This window comes from Oenanthe melanoleuca, chromosome 2 (assembly GCF_029582105.1).
Source record: "Oenanthe melanoleuca isolate GR-GAL-2019-014 chromosome 2, OMel1.0, whole genome shotgun sequence".
Taxonomy (NCBI): Eukaryota; Metazoa; Chordata; class Aves; order Passeriformes; family Muscicapidae; genus Oenanthe; species Oenanthe melanoleuca.
The window spans coordinates 91796621-91817849 of record NC_079335.1 but is presented as its reverse complement, the minus strand read 5'-3'; the positions used below and the strand labels follow the sequence as shown (position 1 = coordinate 91817849).

The following is a 21229-nucleotide window of genomic DNA, read 5'->3' as shown; positions in this document are numbered from 1 at the left end:
CCCTTTTACATGTTTTGATAAAGAATGAGGTGGAAGCAAACACGAGTAGTCCCACTGTGACCAAAGTGAACTGAGTCCCAACTACCAAGGCTTATCAAGCTCACTTTCACTTTATTTGATAATGATCCTGACAGTAGATTCTCCTGTGTACACTCCATTAAACTTTTATACTTCATAGACTATGTTACCACACGTCATCTCTATTTCCTAAGTGTACTCCCACACAATGCCATAAAATCCTGCTTAGTTACTTCCATTACATTTCTTCCTTATGAACACAACACCTTTACTAAGGTGATGTTACTAGTCCCATGTTTTCCTTGCCTGTCTTTTATAGTCAGCTTCCAGGTGACAATGACCTGCTGGCACTACCATGTCCTGTGTGCACCCCTCTTCCAGGTCTCAGTGCTAATATTTCATCCTTGATAAAATCATATTGGGAAGCTAAAATACCAGAAAAATCCCACCCTGCTTCTGGTTCACCTGCCCCAGGAACAGAGACTTGGTGGAAAGGAAAACTTTTACCTCAAATCATACCTCTGGAACCAAAGCTAAGCCAACCATGAAAAAGAGTCACTGGAATTTGGGCTTCACTTTTTATGAAGTTCATGTAGTCTAGTTTCCAAGCAGAATATGCTGCTTAAGCAAAAGCATAATTTAAAAACAATCATTGTAATTTAAGATGTTTATAGTTGTAGAAGAAGTAGAAAAACTTAAATTTCTTTAGCCACAAATGTAGCAGCAGATAGCAATCAATCACAAAACAAACAGTGCCAAAAGATTCAGACTTTTTACAAGGTTCCTAAATAGGATCTTTAAAAACAGAACAATAAATACTTTATGCAGTGAATCTGAAAAACATGCACACTTTCTTCTGACTCAGTGCATACACTGCATCACAAATTCATTAATATTTTTCAAAAGTCACATGATTAGAAAAAAATGTTAGTCCATAAAGTCATAAAGGCAACCCATAATAGCAATTGTCTTTAAGTATCACTGATGATACAGATGGAAGGCACAGATGGATTCAGGGACTGGCATCATGACAAGAAATACTGTTTCTGGGAAAGTTTGAAATCAAATGGACAAAATACTTCACAACAAAAAGCAAAACAAATCAAAATTGTCAACTCCAAGAGTTACCAGGTAAAGTTAAAAGCCTGGAATCACCTGAAATTCAAAGGAGATCATCACAGCAGTTGAAAAGTTATGGGACATTTCCCCAGAACACTAGCTTCAAGTCCTTCCCATATCTCCAATTGACCCTGTACTGTTTATATAAAGTCTCTTTCCGGAAATATGCAGTTCCCTTCTCATACTTTTATTACAAGATAACTCAAAGCCTGTTATAGCTAGAACCTTGGAATGAACTTGCTGCCAAGAACACGGCAAGTTAAATGCTCCTGTCCACACCCCAATGAACTATCTAAGCTTGAAGATGAATTCAAGCTCCAGGGTCACTAGATTTTATAGTAAAGTCACAGAGAGGATAAATTCATGAAAACATGGTACATAGTGATAGGTAATTTTTCTTCTATGTATCATTTAGTATTATGTAAGATGGCGGCTCATTTGAAAAAAGTGCATAGAATGGTAAGTGAAAAGTGAGCAGCTAGAGGTTCACAATGACTTGCAAATAATATGCTTTTGTATGAAAGACGTGCAGTTTACTATGCAACAAAGCTCCCTTCACCTGCAAAACAATTACAGCTATGACTTAACAACACTGCAGTTACATGTCTATGGACAATGAGGCCCTATGCTCTTGTCTCCCCAGTCTTCCATACAGTCTGTGCCTTTTACACCTGCAGACCACTCTTCTTTCTCCCATCCTACCACTGATTGTTGCCTAGATTATTTTGAGATTTACTTTAAAAAAAAAAAAAGCAAAGCCAATAACCTCTAAAGTGACACATGGCAAAGCTATCCACAGAGCAAATTTGATAACATGTTTAATGTGAAAAAGCTATTCTTAAATGAAGTTCTACATTAAAGGTCTACTTACATACCACAGTATTCTGTTCCGCTTTGCAGAACATAACTGCATTTTAGCCTGAGCCATACTTTTGTCTGCTGTGGCTTTTATTGAAAGTTACTGTAGTGTCATACAAGGTCAGTTCACATACATGCATAATTTAATGAAAGTTAAAATGTTAAAAATCTGTCAGAATTAGTTAAGCTCACCTCTTTATCCATACTCTCTAAATCCTCTTTACATAGAGTGTACAGGGGCATTGTTTCAGACATACTTGGCTGGCGTTTCCTCTTAGACGGACCAGGCTGCTCTTCATTTTCAGTTGCTGGTAGGTCATCTTCTTCAAACATTTGCTGTTGGTGTGGCTGAACAACTCTGAAAAAATTCAGGGATCTCACATAAGAGATTTACTAGGTTCAGAGCTACAAATAAAGTCCCACAAACAATTTATGACTGCCATGTATCTACAACTTTGCTTACTAAAGCTCTGTGTTCATCAGCAGGTCAGTCAAGTCTCCTGATTAATGCTTTTATTTTCAGTCTGACAGTGAAGTTTTTATTCTACCTTTGACAAGGCACTCACTCTTCTGCCTCTGCATTGTTCTTTTAAGTAACCATCAAACCTTTCTTGTTGTCAGGAGCTTCAGTACTTACAGATGCCTTGCCCTTAAAATACATTAATATTCCTGCACAAGTGGAGTTTCTCCATCACTTGACAAATTTTATTATTCCAAAAGCAATGCTGACATTCTAAAGCATTTTTCCTGATCTACGCTAGGCTTTTAATTTTGAGTCTCTAAGTACACCCTTCTATTTCTCAGCCTTACAAACAAGAGTTCTGCATGTAGAAAGAGCACTTCTGCAGTGTCAATCTTCAGTATTTCCCACATGCCAAGCCTGGATAAGAAGCAAAACAGCCAATATTTCTTTTTGGCTCGTGTATTGAAATATGGTAGCTTTTTCTTTTAGTCTGTATTCTATCACATTGTTAATTACTGTACTTAATTCAAACATGCAGAGACAAAAAGGAATATAAAAATCTCCATTAAAATTGATAAAATAATCATAACTTCATGGGAATTGCTTTATAGTAATAAAAAAATAGACTACATGTACAATAACATCAGGAGACTTCTACCTTCCTTGGATAAATTTTTCTGTGACTATTACTTAATTACTAAAAACTTCTGGAAGCTAAAATTACTATACAATACAGATTAACTACCAGTACTGTCTGTCACATTAGCCTCCTGGAACAATTTACAGCAGCTCAGCACCACCTAGAATCCAATTTAAAGGTTATAAAGCTCCTGGATCACAAAATACTTACGTTAGCCATAAAAGAATTTGGAGAAAGACTACCAAAAGCAGGTATAAAAGTGACTGTATTTGAAATCACAAGCAGTTTCAAGCTGCAATTAACAAGTGAGAGACCAACAATCTATTTCTGAGAGTGACTCTGACTGAAAAAGGATACAGTTTAGTCTCTAAGGACAGGAGTTTCTATGCAGAATGGCTGATTCTCATCAAGCCAGGATTTACAAGAATAAGCTTTAGACCAACAGTCCCCCACAAAAAAAGCCACTACGAACTTATGCAAATGTAGTCAGTCTAGGTAAGGTCCTACAAAATTATTTCTCCTTTTGTGCACTTGACAACTTCTTAAGAACATTATCTAAGTATCAAGGGTGTTTTTACCTTAGTATTTAAACTCCAGAATGTATGAAATCAAAGCCACACAAAGCTGTCAATTTTGCTCATTTTGACAGCTCATATTTTGCAAATAGACATCTCTCTTCTCAGATCCCATGGATAGGTGCAGGAAATTTAAAATCTTGCTTTGAATGGGAGATTGTGAGGGAAATGAGCCCAGCCATTGCCATGCTACCCAGACCTGCACACTGCTGCAGAAGATCCCCAGCAACGGCACAATTTACTCAGCAGCCCAGCAGACACATGCCCATTTGTAGTCTCTTATTCCTGTACAGTGGAATTTCTTGTGAAGCTTAAACAATTGGGATGCTGTGAAAATGAACTAACCAAACTTATTTTGCTAGAGTTTCTCAACACTGCTAGCAGATTTTGAGTTATGTGGTTTTTTTTCCTCCCCTTTATGTTTTCCATTTTAAAGATCACACTGGTCTCTTCTGCTACTAAATTGCTCTCAGACATTAATTTTCACAGGCAGATGTTAAAAATAATACAGCATTCCACTACATTTTCAAAAAAGTTCTTTTAAAATATTATTTCCTTGCCTTTTTAATATGTAACCTAGGCAGGAAAGGTGGCGATGCCATTTACATTCTTAGCAAAACAGAGAATGACAAAACAGAAGCTATAGGCATCTTACACAACTATATGAAAAATGTAACAAGCTTGACCATTCTAAGGATTACAGAGAAGTTATATGTAGCATGACAGCCAAGCAGATTTTCTTAGACTAGAAATAAATCTAAATAAATCTAGCAGATTTTTTAAGAACACACTGTCATATGGTTGACAAGAGCATCTCCTTTTGTAGAATAGTGTGAGATCATACTTGACTACATTGCACACAAATTAACTCTAAAATAACAATATTAATAGCTTCTAAAGGCTTCTGTTAGATGTTTTCCCTAGTATTTTCCCACTGCTACTAGATTAGAAACACTGTGCCTTCTCATAAAAGCATTCCAAAAGCAATGTGAAGTAAAGTCTTCTTAAAGGTTTGTAAAGACATTTTTATTTTGTCAAAAATATTTTTAAGCTTTTACATTTTCAGCTGCCTGTAAAGTTTAATAAAAATTAAAAACACAAAAATGCAAGAATTAACATTTATTTCTAATTAAATGAGATTCATAAGTACTTTTTAAAAAATAACACCATATCCAACCTTGCAGAGGTTGGTGTTTGCCAGTCTTACATGCACAAGGACATATACGTGCAGGGTGGGCTCAACATCTGTTGAAGTAACAAGCACTTCCCTTGATACATCAAGATAAAAGCCAAAATAATAATATCATCATGGAAGCATTCAAAATATTTAAATTCCAGTCACATGTTCAATTTGGCACTTCATATTTTTGCTGTCATGATAACATTGATGACATTAGGCAGGAAAAACAGTAACTATGAGATACAAATTCAGACAAAAACGTTGCAAGCGAAATTAGTTTATACAAATTTTCAAGTATGACTTAAGCCACCAACATCTGCTTGACACACCTCTTCAAACTAAGCACTGGGTGCATCTTGAGCATAATTTTAAACCAGGGTGCCATTTTTAACTTCTCACATGTAAACGACACCCATGTATTAAGCCTTGCCTCATCTGTTAGCATATTAGTAGTGTTCACTAAAATGTAACTCACAGTATAAATTTTTCTTTATTCTAGTCCAAGCTGCCATCAGCTTTTGTATTACTTTGAACAACACTACATTACATGTCTCATGACCCATTACAATTGTAGTTTACTGCAATGTTGGCAGAGTACTGTTTCTGTATGAAAATGAAAATTGTTGAGATACATAAGGCATGTCAAAGCTCCGACATGCAGGTTATTTTTAGAGCGAAATCCTTCCTGTTCTCAGACAAAGAAGAGCTGCTGGCCATCAGCAGCCCCTGAGGAGCACTGCATTTCCTTTCCTTCTACTACAGCTGCAAACTTTGTTCACTCTTCCACATGGGCTGGAACAGCAGTGATAAAAAAGCAGGTGCTCAAGAATCAGAGCTGAGCACAATGGCAAGAACTGTTGCTTGAAATGTTGACTACTACATTAACTGAATGTAATTCAGATCTCTAATTTACTGGTAACAGTTTCACTTCTAATTGCATGTACAAATTTAAACTAACTATAACCAATTTTAAATTATGTTTCAAGTTGAATCCCAGAATGAAACTAGAAATGTTGAAATCCAACACAGTGAGAACTGAAACAGTTCTTATGAAATGATATTCAGATAACTTGAAGCCCTTTGCAATAACCAGCCCTTCAAGGAAGAGGTTTTCTCCTAAGCACAAGGAGGTCAAGAACCACTGCTATGCCACATGCAGCTACTATGTCCCCAAGGGCTTCCACTTACAGCAGTGCAATTCCTTTTCCCACTATCTGAAATTCAGAATCAGATGAAGATTTCGGAACTATCAAAGAAAATGACTGGAGGCTTTGACTACACCCACCCGCAATAGGAGCAGTTTTGAGTGCCAGCAACTAACTCTGCTTAAAATCAATGGTTTAGTTACAAATATTCCCCTCTTTCTGCAGAATGTGAACAAGGTAGCACATTAAGCCTGTCAGGACAAAAAATACATTGTCCTCTACCAATACTAATGCAGTTCTCTTAAGACAAGTATTTTATCAAATTTCAAAGTGGATGTGAAGTTTTTAAAAAGCTATCATTGACATATCCTTTAAGGTAAAGGTCACAGTACTGCCTCAGCTCTTCCTCAGTCAAGACACAGCAAAGCTGTTTCTAATCGGCTTTTTGTTAGTTCATAGCCTTCCTGCCCTGTGGTATTAAAACACTGCCTTGCTTTTCTCCTAGACTTTGCCAAAACACTCCTCAGGATCTTAACTCAAGAAGGTGGAAGTGCTCTGAGGAATAGAGATGTGTCCCAATTAAGAGATTAGCGTTTACAGGTCACCAACTATACCACTAGAACCAAATTAACAGGAAATGAGAAAGAAAATAATTTATCTCAGCATAGACCTTATGCTCATCTCTTTTCTTACAGCTGTTTATTTGTGGGGTAAAGTTGCAGCACTGAGAAACTGGAGTCACAGGCAGATTAAAAGATCTCAATTCTGAGCACCGATAATCACAAAAAACCCCCACTGAACTGAAATAAAAAAAGGGAGCAGAAAGGAGAGACAGCCTCACTACACCCTCAAAACCTGTGTGAAAGGTCTATGAAACCCAACTGAGAGTACAGCTACAGTATATTTCTCTCCTTTTCAATAAGATACTGAAGTTAAGAAGCACCTCAGCATTAAGGAAAAAAAGGCTTAGGTGTGGACAAACTCTTCATCAATTGGTTGACAAAGGTAGGGATACCATTAAAACCTATTCTTTTGAAAGCATTCAATGATGTATTAATATCAACATAACCCATCATACTGAAGCCCCTTACAAGTGTCATGACAATTACATACAGGTAAAACCTTCCCAGCATTATTTCTAGAAAAATTCCTTTCCACAATAACTGACCAAAAAACCTAAAAACTTTTCAGCTCCTCTCTGGATACATGATGTGGAGACATGCTGTGTCTTGACTATTTAAAGTTTCTAATGCTCATTTACCATGTCAAAGTAAACTAAAACAGACTTTAAAAGACACAGTTAAAAAGGAACTGAAAACAGGGCATCTTCACAAACAAGAGAGACTCATAAAACCTGTGTTTTATGAGGGGAACCTGTGTTTTTCAGAGGAAAGCTGAAATAAGAAAAGGCTACAAACAGACAACAACTAAAACAACCAGGCTGAAATACTTAACAACTGGAAGACAGAGTGGAAACATAAGCTACACTACTACACTAAATCTTTACAAGTGATAACACTGCTGAAGTGGCAAGGAAGGGGGAAGAAAGGCAGAAAACGGTGCATTTATAGCTGTGATTTCTATTTTTTGAAAACTGAATTGCTTTGTAACAACTGTTGTACTCTGATCACATTGTGCAAGGGAATGCAGATCACACTTTACAAAAAAACACTTTGCCTTTACCTGGATACTACTGTACCACTGGAATGAACAAGCCTAGCTAAGCTTGTTAGAATTCCAGAAAGTCAGATCTTTTATTCAGATAACTGAGGATGAATTTTAGGTATTTTACACATCCTTAAGAGACAAGGGATGCTTTTGCAGCTTAACACAAATTTTGACAAAGTCTAGAGATATACCAGCCTTTGTACTTTGAAAATCAGACTGTCTCTTCCTCCCCCAGAATTAGTGTCTTGATGTTGTGGTCTTATAGCCTTTATTTCACAATGCTCAGTCAGCTACACACCTCTTCCATCCCTTCTGATATTCCACAAAAACAAAGTTAATGCCCCTTTTGAAGGAATTAGGTGAAGAGGGAAATTTAATGAACAAGAACCAAATGCTATAAGTTATATTTTATTAACAAAAAACCATTCAGTATTCTAAGACACATTAAGAAACATCAAGCTACCTCACTTCAGAGACCAGTAGCTGTAACATCCTTTAGAATAAACATACTACATGCTGAATTTATTTGGTTTGAGGTTTCCAGTTCCACTTCAGTGAGGCACAAAAAGCCATCTGGAATTGTAGCATCCTCACTTCACTTCAGCTGATTATTCACTTTTGCTCTTTCCTTGGCTTTTTAGAAAGCAAACAAAGTAAAGCAAAAATGCCAATTTGATCAAATGAAAAGGTAATGAGAGTAAGATTTACTACAGAATCTAGAAATGTAGATAATGTGACTCTTAGCTATGCTTTAGGTACCTGAAGGACGAGTGTTCACCGTGGACTGGCAAGGTGATGGGAGGAGCTGGAGACTGGATGTACATTGACTGCCCAGATGTCTGTGTGCCTTTCCTGATCAGCTTTCCAGTGTTAGGATCATAAATTCGAACTTCAGGACCAGGTTGAGACTTCGGATGGATGGGTGTTGGGTGAAACAGAGCTGTCTGAAATGTGCTGGGTGTATCAGGAAACGTGGCAGGGCTATTTTCTCTGTTGGATGGAGTTTAGAAAAAAAATTGCATTAGAAATTTAAATGAGCTATCTAACCAGAACATAAAAAATGAGCATTCCCTTTTCTTCTAAATCAGAAGAGGGAAATGGTTTGGAAAACCTCTGAAGAAACATTTTTTCTCCTCCACCTCATTAAAACCTCACTGAATTTAAAACAGAAAACTGCAAATACAAGATAACATCATGTTTAAATTACTAAAATATTAATAAGCGTGCCTTAAATTGTCCAAACACAAAGTTACTGAAATAGCTTCCAGGTAGTAACAACAGCACTATTAGCATAGCATGATAATCTGCATACATGCAACAAAGAAAAAGCAGGCTATTGTATCAATCTTTCTATTTAATCCCCAAATTTGCTCTGAGAGAAAGTAAACATGTAGTATTAACTTGCAAGTCATCCTAATTAATTTTTAAAAACACTAAACTGCCTATGATGACCCTGCTGCATTTAAAAAACATAGCTTTAGAAGTGTCAGCAGAAATACTCAGAGATCAGTTGTCAGGAATCATCATTATAGCATACTATCCAATTATAATAAAATGCCACAAAAAAAAAAGCAAGCAAATTGAATAATTTTAAAAAATCATCAAATAAAACAGCATGTTACGCTCCATGAAAGCAATGCTACATTAAAAAAAGATTCAATTAATTTGTAACAATTATCAGAAGTGACACAAAACTGGAGATGTTTTTACCAGATGTTTTTACAGATGCTTCTGAAGCAGACTTGTAGCAATAACACAGTAAACCAATTCCAAGTTTACCTATTTTTTTCTTGCTGTTACAAGTTCATTTTACATGCAAATGTTTTCTCAGACTTCTCCCCTCCCCTAGTTTATAAGTGCTTTGGTCCCATAATCACTATTTCCAGCAGCTTCATTAAAGAAAGAATCTTTTGCAAAGTAGCTGCACGTATTGGGTTAAAATAAAAGTATTTGCATTAAGAAAGATATCTTACTGACTGAAGCTTGGGTGAGGGGAAGTATGAAGTTAAGATGCATTGTATTTGAAACACAGAAGTAGGAAAAAATATCATGCTTCAGTAAAATGGAAAAGTAAATTAATAGAGGGAAGAAGACTAACATTCATCTAGACATCAAAAAACAATGTTCACAAGCCACTGTCCAGGTTTCTGCTGCAAACTTAGCAGTGTCAGGTCTCTGAGACAGAACAAGGATCCCATGCAAACATTCCAAAGTTTGATTAAAAACCATCTGATATTACTTTATAAAGACTAAGTATCCTAGTCAAGCCATAAACAGGCTACATGTCTTTCCCTAACTCATAGGGATCCTGTGTCTCTACCTAGTGTTGCATTTGATAAATGCCCTCACTTCCATGTTTATTCAGGTGTCTTCAAAGCCTTACACACCCATGTTCTGCCCTCAAAGGGCATCCTGTAAGCCAAAAGTAAACATCTAGCATAGTCAATCACACCAGTACCAGTTTAATACAGAAACCCCACTATGCTGAGCTCATTCCTGCTGAACATGGAAAGGAAGATCCTCCCTTAGGCTTGCAAGATGTGGGTCTATCCAAACAGGTAAGTCAAGAAGCAGAAGCTGGCTTGACAGTACCTTGTCATGAGTTACTTCAGCCATGCCACTATCCTGCAGGGGACTGTTATTGACAGCCATCTGACTTCCCCTTTGCTAATAATGTTTTTGGCTGCCTCTTCTACTTACTGTCACCCTAGTGCATTAATTATTTTTTACCTTTTCTCTCTTGGCACTTTCTTATCTCAAAAACTGCCTTTGATTACTTCCTTTCTTCCAGTTTTTGCTCCTATCTTAATGCCTTCAAATTCTTCTTAGAATTTTCTATATTTTTCTGTTTCTCTCTCTCACACTACCAAATTTCACCAAAAAATGCCATACTTTACCAGTTCTTCATGCAGCCAAAGCATGTACATTTTTTGGCAGCATGAATGATCCTGTGCCTTGGTAGAATTCCCTATGTTAGCTTGTGGATGAACTGAAAAGGGCAACTTCTCCAAATTAAAAGATGTAACAATAGTAACTGCTAAAGAAAGTAATGTTACCACAAGTTTTCCCCTGACTGTGCTAGTTACTGAACTGCCTCTTGATCCCTTGACAGTCTTCAGTTTAAGCAAAAGGGAAATGGACAAAAACAGGGAGTTCTTCCACAGAATCCATAAGCATTGCACACCATTCTGCAATTGTCAGAAACCAATTTATTAACAAATCAGCATTACTGTATGAATAGCCTGTTTTCATAGCCCAAATTCCCTCAAGGAATAGCATGTACCTGTGTGTTTTGATGTAGTCATCCTTTAAAGGAAAGAGCTGCTCCTCAACCTTGTCCCAGCGCTCCAGGCAGCTCCACAGCCAATCAGGGTTTACAACATGGAGATCCTTGCAGTCCTGAGCTTGCCGTACTTTTTCTGTGCCTATTACAGAGCCAAACACAACATAACTGTTCCCAGAAGCATAGAAGACAAGCCAGTGTGTAGTTAAAATTAAGAACACTTTGTCATCAATTGTACAGGGAAAAGAAAAGCAACATTCCTCCCAATCCAACAAAACAAACATAGCTAATAGAAGCGAGAATCTAGGTAATATGCAGAATCTCAGACTCAAGATGAATGAAGATAACTTTCTGAAGAACTGGCACCATGGAAATAGCCCACTAAGATTTATACAGAAAATCTGCATCTTCTCTGCATGTTAGCCCAACAAACAACACAAGTGCACTGTTGAATAACATCTCCTTCACTTATATTTGTTAGTAGTCCAAGAAGAAGCAGCTTTTCAATGTTCTTGAAACCTGACTAACTTACCATACTAACTATTTTACATATGGTCCTCTGTTCATACAGACTGCTACCTTCTAATAGGCTGTCATCCACTCAACCTCCACTTACCAGAAATGGAGGCAAAGCAGATAGAATTCCTTTGTGCTGAAACAGGAGCAAAGAATGTGAAGTTAAACATGTCAGGCTAACACGCAGCCCAGGTGAAACCACCAACAGAGCAGCTTGCAAGTAACAGTAAAATTCTACTCTCTGGGGATGCCAGAACAAGACAGAAACACAGTAAAATTGCTATAAATCTGCCAAATAGCACCAAAATCAGTGCAGTCGTTTAATCCCAGCCATTCTTTGACTCTTCCGAGCACCCCAGTTGGGATGGGGAGGAGAATAAGGGAAAAAACATTAACACTAGTGAGTTAACAACAGCTAAAGTAAAATACAATAACACTAATAATATGAGCCCTTGTCTGTTTTCACACATGTGAGAACAATGAAGCAATGAAGCCTTCAGAAAAAAAAAAAAAAAAAAAAAAAATCAAGTTTCAGAACAATTCTGACAAGGAAGTAAGAACAGTAAATTAATTTGATGTTTTCATCACAGTTCCCTGGAGTTTCACCTTCATGACTCAATTAACAATATGATTTTACTTGTTTCAATTTAGATGAAAATCTTGAAGTACCCACACTTCTTCATATAGTTTGAAGAAGAGACGATGCAGCTACTCTCAAATTTTTAATACCCTTTGTGCAACCTGAACTACAATCCACTGGGATAGACAGATGAACTGAAATGCACTTGAGGATTGACCTAGTTACTTGGTTAGACAGCTAAGTTTAAGACATCTGTAAGATTAAAAGACAAAATAAACAGAAAGGGCAGGAGATAATTGTCGTTTATCAAACTGAAACCCTCTGTTTCCCTACCTTTCATCCTCCAAACCCAATGGAATACAGGAGTAGGGCTAAATTTCTCTCTATATACACATAGGATTGTTCTTGGATTCAGATTAACAGAAAACAATGTTGTGTGCACAAATACATTTCTTCCTTTTTCAGCTGTCAATGCAACCAATTGCACAGTTCAAGATGTAAGAGCTGTACATATAAAGCCTTACTCTATACTAGCACCATTGAAAAAAAAAAAAGTCAATTTAAGAACCCAAGATAAACAGAAACACAAAAATAAGTATTTCAAGATATAGCCCTGTCCAAACCTCTAATGATTTGGACATGTCATATTTTAATTTTTGCCATGGAATAAAAATAAAACCACTGTCCAACAAAGATTCAGTGAAAAACAATTTCAGAACTACAACAGTGTTAAACCCAGCACACCTCTGCAGTTCAAGAAGTTTTAACTGGCTAAAACATAAAACTCTAATAAGGGAGTTCAATGTAATCCCTGCATCATACATGCCCCAATTTAAGAAATCTGCTTTCCAATTAATTATCAGCTACAAAAGCAACTGAGAGAAATTTCATGTAACAATTGCTGGAAATGAGCCAGTTTACAGTGCCAGAAGGAGCTTTGACTGGAGGTATTATTAATATTTAATTAACCTCAATAGGAAATGTAGAAATACCTGCAGTTAGAAACACTTATGTATAAAGCTGTATTTAATTTATACACAGGGTATATTTCAGAGGAAATAAAGCAAAGGTTCTGAAAGAGAATCCGTTGAAGAGATCTGGGAGAAAAAATGATTGAACAAGTTCAAGGCTTAGCTTGGACATCGCTTTCTTTTGAGAATAAAGGAGAAACAGAATGATAACATCAGAAAAACAAACCAGTAAGAAGACAGCTGCTATAAACAGGATGCTAAAATCAGGTTCATAAGCATTGAAGTTTCAGAGCAAGAAAAAAAAAGGCAACAAGAGCAAGAAGCCTGGTAGAAGTTATGGTTCCTATGCCTGGTATTAGATACTGAATGAAATATCACACAGCTGGCAATACTGTCCAGCATATAACAGCTTTGGAGCTGGCTGAATACCACACACAAAGCAGTGTTTCACTAGTAAGCAAACAACAGTTAACCAGAGCTGGTGATGCTGTTGGACAGATGGGACTATGCTGCTCCTTTTGGACTTCATCAGGGGAAACATGGACATAACTGTAATATTGCACCTTCACCTCGTGTTAAATCTGTGAAGTTACACAAGGAGATGGCTTTCTCCAACTGTTTTCCAGACTCATGTTTCTGCACTGATGTCAGGTGTTTCATCTTGCCGCCCTTTCCTCCCCATCCCCACATTCTGCATTCACACATATCTGTTTCATACTGGATGCATGCTGAAGAGCTATGCAAATTCTGCAAGTTGACAGGATTATGACAGAAAACTTAAACATGAAAGCCAAAATAGCACAATTTTGTGTGAAGTTGCTACTGGAACTAGATGGTCTTTAAGGTCCCTAACAACCTAAATGTTCTAGGATTCTGTGAAAGCTGGTGACACAGACTTGTGTGTAACCAAACCCACCTCCCAAGAGTCAAAAGTCTTACCTTTCTCACCTCCACAACAAAGCTTTCTACCTCATCCCATTTCAGAAGTGCAGTGGCCTATTGCAAACTCCATTATGTTAAAAACTGCATGAGGGAACACAGCCACATCATCTTGGAGAGGGAGGGCTGCCTATTTCTAGCCAACATCTTCACAAGTCAAGATTTCACATGTATAATGTACATAAAGCAACATTTGGTGAAACACCAAATTGAACTGGGAGGAGAAATAGCTCTGAGATAATGTTTGCTGTCTCCTCTCCCCTTCCCCAGTATAACTTCTCCCTTTTGAATTACACTTTTTAAGACAAAATAGCAGAAAGGTTTTAATCCATCCAAGCAACGATACTTCTGATGCAGCTAAAAACATCTGAATTACCCAGCTGAGCTGAAAATCACTTAGAGAAAATCTAATTTTCCAGACTACTTTTCTGCATTATTGTCATCTAATCACCTTTCCCTACTTCAAGTTCTAAAGTTGTTCCAAAAAGTTAAAAAGGGCACAGATGGTTTTGCACATGAAGCAACTGGAGGCCAAATTAATGACATCTACTCTCTGATGGATACTGTCTGAAGCAGAGAGTAACGGCAAATGTTATTTTCAAAGCTGGGGAAGGTACTTAACAATTCTACTTCTGAACTTGTTAAAAACAGTGCTCAGCTGACTGTGGCCTCTGATTCAATTTCACCCATGAGGAACTCAGTGTGAATGCTCACACTGCGCCAGGACTAACCAAATCACACGATGGGGAGAGATCACCAGCAGCACTTGCAGAACTCTCTCCTGATTCTAACACACCAAAATCAACATATCATTTTGGCAGTTTGCAACCAGGCTGCCAGACATTGCTCAGAAAATCCGAGCACTAAAAGTTTATTTCTCTTTAGATAATCTTTACGTAGAGATCTTTATTTATAATCAAATCCTGAAGCTCTTCTGCAAGAACACCGACCTAAGACAAGTGACACATGCTATGCCTAAAGTTCAGGTTTAACTCTGCACTGTGCTTTACCAATAAAAGCAATAGGCTTACCTGGTCAGTGGCCAAGTTTAGAGCAATGCTTAGCCTGATTTTTTTAAAAAGACACAGCCCTTGAACACTTTTTTCATAAAAAAACCACTGTTGACACATCACAGGTATAGGAAATGGCATGGACTCATATTTTGAAAAATAAAAGAAAAATTTGAGGCCTAAACTGATGTATTTCCTACCACATTACAATAATTTTTGAGAGATCTGAACAGTTTTATCTGCTCCACCATCAAAAACTCAATACAAGAATCAACTACAGTGTCTTTCATCTGTTCAGAAAGGAACATAACAAGGTTTATGACATAGTGTGATAACTGTTTAGCCAAGCGTGTACACAGCTATAAAACCTCATCCTACAGTGCAGGTTTACTGATGCTTAAAGCAAACAGCAGATGTTTCAAAAACTGAAGCAAGATTTATGTAGCCCATAGACAAATGGAAAATACTATAGGATAGCCTTTTCCCAGTCACACTTTATGAAAACCAACTAGACTATGCAAAGATCCTGTATTTTACAGTAAATCAGGCAGACAGTTTTTTCTGCCCCATGTAATGAAAATGTCCTAATTTTTTTCAAGAACAAGGATTTATTTAATTTTAGAATTCAGAGTACCTGTGTCTGCAGGGAAACAAATGGCCTATCTGCAAAGAAAGAGACAAGTATACATAAAGAATAAAAGAAATTTAATTAATTTACTCTAATAGGCTTGGAAGAATGCTGTAAAAACAACCTAAAATGTTTCTCAGTGGATGTTCATTTCAATGCACCAAGCTATGATGAGGTCACTTCACCGGGGAAACCCCATCACTTCAAGATTAAGGGGTAATTCTGTTTCACACTGACTTCTTCCCTTTTATATCCTCTGCCGAATTCTTCCTTTGCCTTCAAAATGAGAAAGCTAATAGTATTTACTCCCAAACACTGCTGGAGATTAAGTATTTGCCTTTCCTTACATCTCAGCTAGTGCAAAGTAAACATGCACATTCAGCTGCTTGTCAGAGTCCCAAGTCTGCTGCTGTTTGTAGTGTCACCTAGAAAGACTGAACTAAAAGGTATTTTAGAATTGCTTTTTACAAATACTAACAAAAGAAAGAAAAGGTAAATGTATAGATAACAATGTTGCCTGGTCTCACACCACTGACTTCTGAATAAAACTCAAGAAGGGACATGCTTTTGTTTCCCCATTTCACCAGCAATTAGACATCAAGCAGCGCTTCAGATGTTTGCCACAGAAGCCAAAGATGCAATATTTGTATGGCTTACTGTCAGCAAGAGGCTTGTAAAAATTTGTTCTCTAATCATAGAAGAATCACTATGAAAATCACACTGACAGATGAATTATCACAAATCCAGCTGTGACAGGACAAAATTTATATCCTTAATATATCTGATTAAGAAGTTTCCTTCACGAAATTAGAATGATGCAGCATAACTACTCCCACCTTCCAGAGCTGAGAATAACAGTCTCCAGTTCAAAAAAAACAAGCCAGAACTCCATCACAAACCCAGAACCAGTCAATTCACAAGGATCTTACAAAGCATTATTGGATAATACAGTTTTGTTCACTCTAAATCCCTCTATTTCATTGCCATTGCTACAGAAATTATTAAGTGATGATGAAAGATAACAACAGTATTTACCCTTAGGTAGAAATGACTGCCAATTTACCTCATCTAGAATTAGCACAATATGCAATTTAATAAAAAAACAAAGTTAAAATAGTTTTTCATATTCAGATATATTTTACTATGATTCACAACTTTGAAATGAAGTATTTTAAGATTTGAAATTGAAAAACATCTCTTATATTGATGGCTATTAGGTCTCTAATGAAGTATGATGAACTTGCATAATTCCTTGCTGAAATAAGTATTACTATTTATGAAATTTTAAAACAGCTGTTCAGCAACTGTAGCAAAACAATGGAGTTCCAAACTGATGCATCCATTGATTTCAAAATTTCACATTCACTGTTGCAATTATCACAGCCCAGCATTCCAGGTAACCTCAATGCATCTAATTACATCTCCTGAGTTTCAGATAGACATTTTGTAGTAAAAACAATCTTCATTTATATCATATGCTTTTACTACATAAATGCCTCTTGACATACAGACTTCTGAAGAAAGTGCCCTTTCCTTAAAATACAAGAAAATGAAATCAATCTGCCTCTGATGTACTAAAACTCCACATGAATTGCAGTCAAAAAGCCCCAAAAACAATAGGTGGGAGATAATGTATTTCTTTGCTTATGATGTCTAAGTGTCTACTAAAACAACCTGTTTTAGATGATTTAAACTATTTAGTTTTACTTTTGGATTTAATGGGCTTGACCATCAGATATTTAAATTCCATCCAATTTCAAAAGGCCAGCAATGAGGGAACTAAGCCTCAGGTGTACCCCCAAAAAATTGTGCTAGAAGCTAGAGCTGCTGACTGGTGGCTCCTCTACAGCAGCTACTGATGGTATGTTGCTATTCATTACAGCTATGAAAAAACAGGCAGCTTTGTCAAAGACAACCTGAAAGTTATGCTGAACTCTTACACTTGCTTTGACAAAAACAACACAGGTCAAGCACAGTGCAGTGACAGGGTGTTAGCCATCTCTTAAAATAATTTCTTTGAATTCCATACCAAGTGAAACTAAATCATTAGACATGTATCTGAGAAACTGAGAAAGAGAGCACTACTATGCCTTTATAGCAAGACGACCATAAACTCTTCTTTGACACAACTTAAAAGTTTCTATTCAGCAACTTTGAGTCTTTGACTATTAGTATTACTAACTCTTAACAAAAAAAACTGGGACGTGACACACTACATCAGAGGGTATTAAGTGGGTCCTGCTTTTAATAATTAAAAGTCACATTTGAGCAAAAAGAAGAGAAAGATTCTTTTATAAAGGCTGCTAAATTGTTTCAGTAAGAATCTTTCCTTTGATTTTGATTCTAATCTCAGTTACATTCAAGTCTGTAGATTATACAAAAGAGCTCAAGACATGAACTCTGACAGACTAAAAGTTGCCCAAATACCTACCTGTCCTTGCTGCAATGAGATGTGTTGCTTTATCAGGATCATCAGCACTCAGTACGAGATTCTTCACGATTTTAGCTCCAAGTGCTGTGGCATGATAGTGTTCCCGTGTCTTTTCAATAGGGAAGTTTGTTGGGTAAAGTCCGCTAAATATTATGGTTACATCTGCCAAGACTTTACTTTTTAGCTCCGGTACTATTTTCCTGATGTCTGGAATTTCCTCAGTCTCTTTTTTCAGGTATTTATCGTACTTTGTATAATAATCAGTGTGAACTCGCACAAGGATCTCCTCGAGGTATATTAAATGATCATCGTCATCTGTATCATCTTCCTCCTCTTCCTCCTCCATGCTCTGGTTTAAGGACTCACCCATTGTCATTCCAGACTGTTCACTAATCTGAGATTCTGTTTCAGCTTCTTTCTTGTCTCCAGACCCATTTCCTGAATCACAAAGGCTTTCCTGTTCACTTTCCTCTTGTGCTTCAAGATCAATTTTGTCCTGGATATTTTCAGTAGGTAAAGACTGTGTGTCTCCAGAATGGTTCACCAGACCATCCTTTTTCTCACTCACATCAGTGCAACTCTCTTGCTGCAAATTTTCATCCTGCAGAGGTTGTTTGGATTTCTTCCAACTTCTCTTTTCCTCATTTTCACTATCTGATACAGAAGTGGATGACTTTTTGGTATCCAATCCATCGTCACTTTCACTGTCACTAGACAGTTCAAAGTCCAAGTCATTTGTTGTCTTCTCTTGTGTTTGCTGCTTCTCTGTAACTGTTCTATCAACTTGTTCTAAAAAACTCTGAGATTCTTTTGTATTTGTCAAATCATCAGTGACCTCACTGTCCATTTTGTTACTAGGGCTATCATTTAAGGAGTCCTGAGCATTAACGATATCATGAGAGTTCACATCTCCATCAGATGTTTCACTGCTTACAGAAGTACCCCCATTTGCAGTACAAGTGTCCTTTGCAGTTTTCTTGAGACCATTACTGTGCTCTTCTGCACATATAACATTCTTTATTTCTTCAACATCTTTTGATGAAATCACTGCTGAATCCAATGTCTCAGGTTTTGTAGAGTGGTTTGCTAAGACACGGGCAAGAAAGAAAACATATACATATTTTCCCTTTTTTCTTAAGATTAACCAAAATTTAATATTCATTACCTTTAACAAAAGTTCACATATCGACTTAGATTTCATTATGCTTGGAAATGACCACTAGGCTTTTCAAAATTGTTAAAAATTCTCTAGGTGCTAATGATTACTAAAAAGGACTGTCAAACCTAACAAACATTACTTCTGTAAAGAAGTTATATAATCTGCTTCTTTTTCTTCCTTAAATCACAGGTCCTAAGTAATTATTTGTTAACTCTACAAGCATTAAAGGCTTTATCTTGTAGTGTACAACTTAGAGCAATGAAAATAAATGATGGGCAGACAGGGGCAGACTTTGCTTCATAAAGTCCTTATCCAGAACTACAATGCAAGAACTTTATTCATAAACAGTCGTGTCTTTCATATTACCTAGTTTTCATACAAAATAATGGAACTGTAGACCTTGAAAATAAATATGCATTTTAGCAACACAAAGATGACATTCAAGCTCAATTCAAGGTGGATGGAATGCAAATAAAAGGCTAATAGAATCAAAAGCAGAAGAATAGTTTTAGGATGTGTCTGCAGATGTCTGCAGAAGTAGAGACAACTGAAGAAAACACAGACTTCCAAAATGTGGCACACAAATGTTCACTGGGAACACTTGTGTGAAACCATGCTGCTTTGTCTCCCATTTATGATCATGTTCCTGCCCTGCAATTAACAACAGGAGTTAAGCGTAGAGGACCCACATCACAGTTACCCAATTCAGGCTGATCCTATTATGTATATTGCTGTATTGGGCACTTCTACTTCAAGAAGGGAAAGAGAGCAGTGTCACAAGTATTAAATTAAAAAAAAAAACAAACCCTTGGCTAAACTGGAAAAAGTCTGACAAGTCTTTCTTACGACATTGGTAATTATTTGGGGGCAAAATGCATTTGAAACACAATCTAGTAATGTGTACTTTCTAAATTCATTATGCATATTACACTGCTGAGCCTCTTGAACGTAAGGTCCTGTGTCAAATGCCAGAACACCTTGTTCAATAGGTGCTAAAAATTAACACTAATTTTATTAGCATGATTTAGATTGGGAAGCAAGCAAATATTCATTTCCAGCAGTGTGTTGAGGCTAGAGTTTATTATCTATCCCTCCAAGTCCCAAGGGCAAGAAAGGGGACTGAAGAGGTGAAACCCACAGAGAAAAGGTCAGCATGTCTTACATAGGGCTGTGAGGGAGAAACTGTCCCCCTCTACACATTCTTGAACAGTTTGGTGCATTGCCAAATCAGCTCTCAGCCACAACACTTATTACTGCTTCACTTCTGCTCTAGTTGATGCCAAAAGGAATGCTCTCATTAAGAGCAGTCCTATTTTACCAAGCTGCTCACATTTGTGCTGTCAACTTCAGTAGTCTGGGATTGCCCATACGAGCACAACTGTAATATTACTAATGCCATCTCGATGACTTATATTGGCCATGACTGAAAAGCAGACTAAGTTACAAACACTGTTTAAAAACAGTCTAATTACCTTTCTTCTTCATTTGCATTTCTCTTGAGCCAGGAGGTGCATTAATGTCTCCTATCCCCTGAAAGTATACATATTTCTTCACAGTTATCAAATTGGGTGCAAACTTCCAAACATCCTCTCTGTCATCAATGATGCAAACCATGGAATCTCCACAAGGAAAGAGATCTCTAAGGGACAAAACAGTTGATAAATTAAGCCAGTTTTAGAAATTTATATAGCAAGGAAAGTAATTTCTGTTGATGCTCTGGTTTATTACGAGCATGTCTGCAGAAACTTATAAAAAGTCAGCAATATTAAAATTATGGAATTCAAAATACAAGCTTCGAACAAATTAAAGTTAGTGGTAAAAAGCAAAAAGCTCTTTTAAAATCTGTCTCCCAAAGGCTAAAAGTAGAAAACAAGAAACCTCCACAAGAACAAACCATTACAACATTTCAGTCTAGTTTTCACTGGTGTTTGTCAATCAACAGCCCAAAGTCAACTATCACAAGGTGAATACACTACCTATATATTGATAGGTAAAAGACACAAGGAGAGTTTTTAAAGAGTAGATTCATTCAATCCAAGGTAAAGG

The 21229-nt window shown here is 36.9% G+C and overlaps 1 protein-coding gene across 1 annotated transcript in view; it reads right to left on the bottom strand.

The window, feature by feature from the left end:
* The window catches only part of CTDP1 (CTD phosphatase subunit 1), a 98384-nt gene that overhangs the window by 51192 nt on the left and 25963 nt on the right, over positions 1-21229 (bottom strand). The window contains exons 7-11 of the mRNA XM_056484697.1: positions 20656-20822; positions 18025-19110; positions 10950-11091; positions 8426-8656; positions 2188-2353 (exon numbers count right to left, since the gene is read on the bottom strand). Coding sequence (XP_056340672.1) covers positions 2188-2353; positions 8426-8656; positions 10950-11091; positions 18025-19110; positions 20656-20822 — 1792 coding nt within the window. The remainder of the gene's footprint in view (positions 1-2187; positions 2354-8425; positions 8657-10949; positions 11092-18024; positions 19111-20655; positions 20823-21229) is intronic.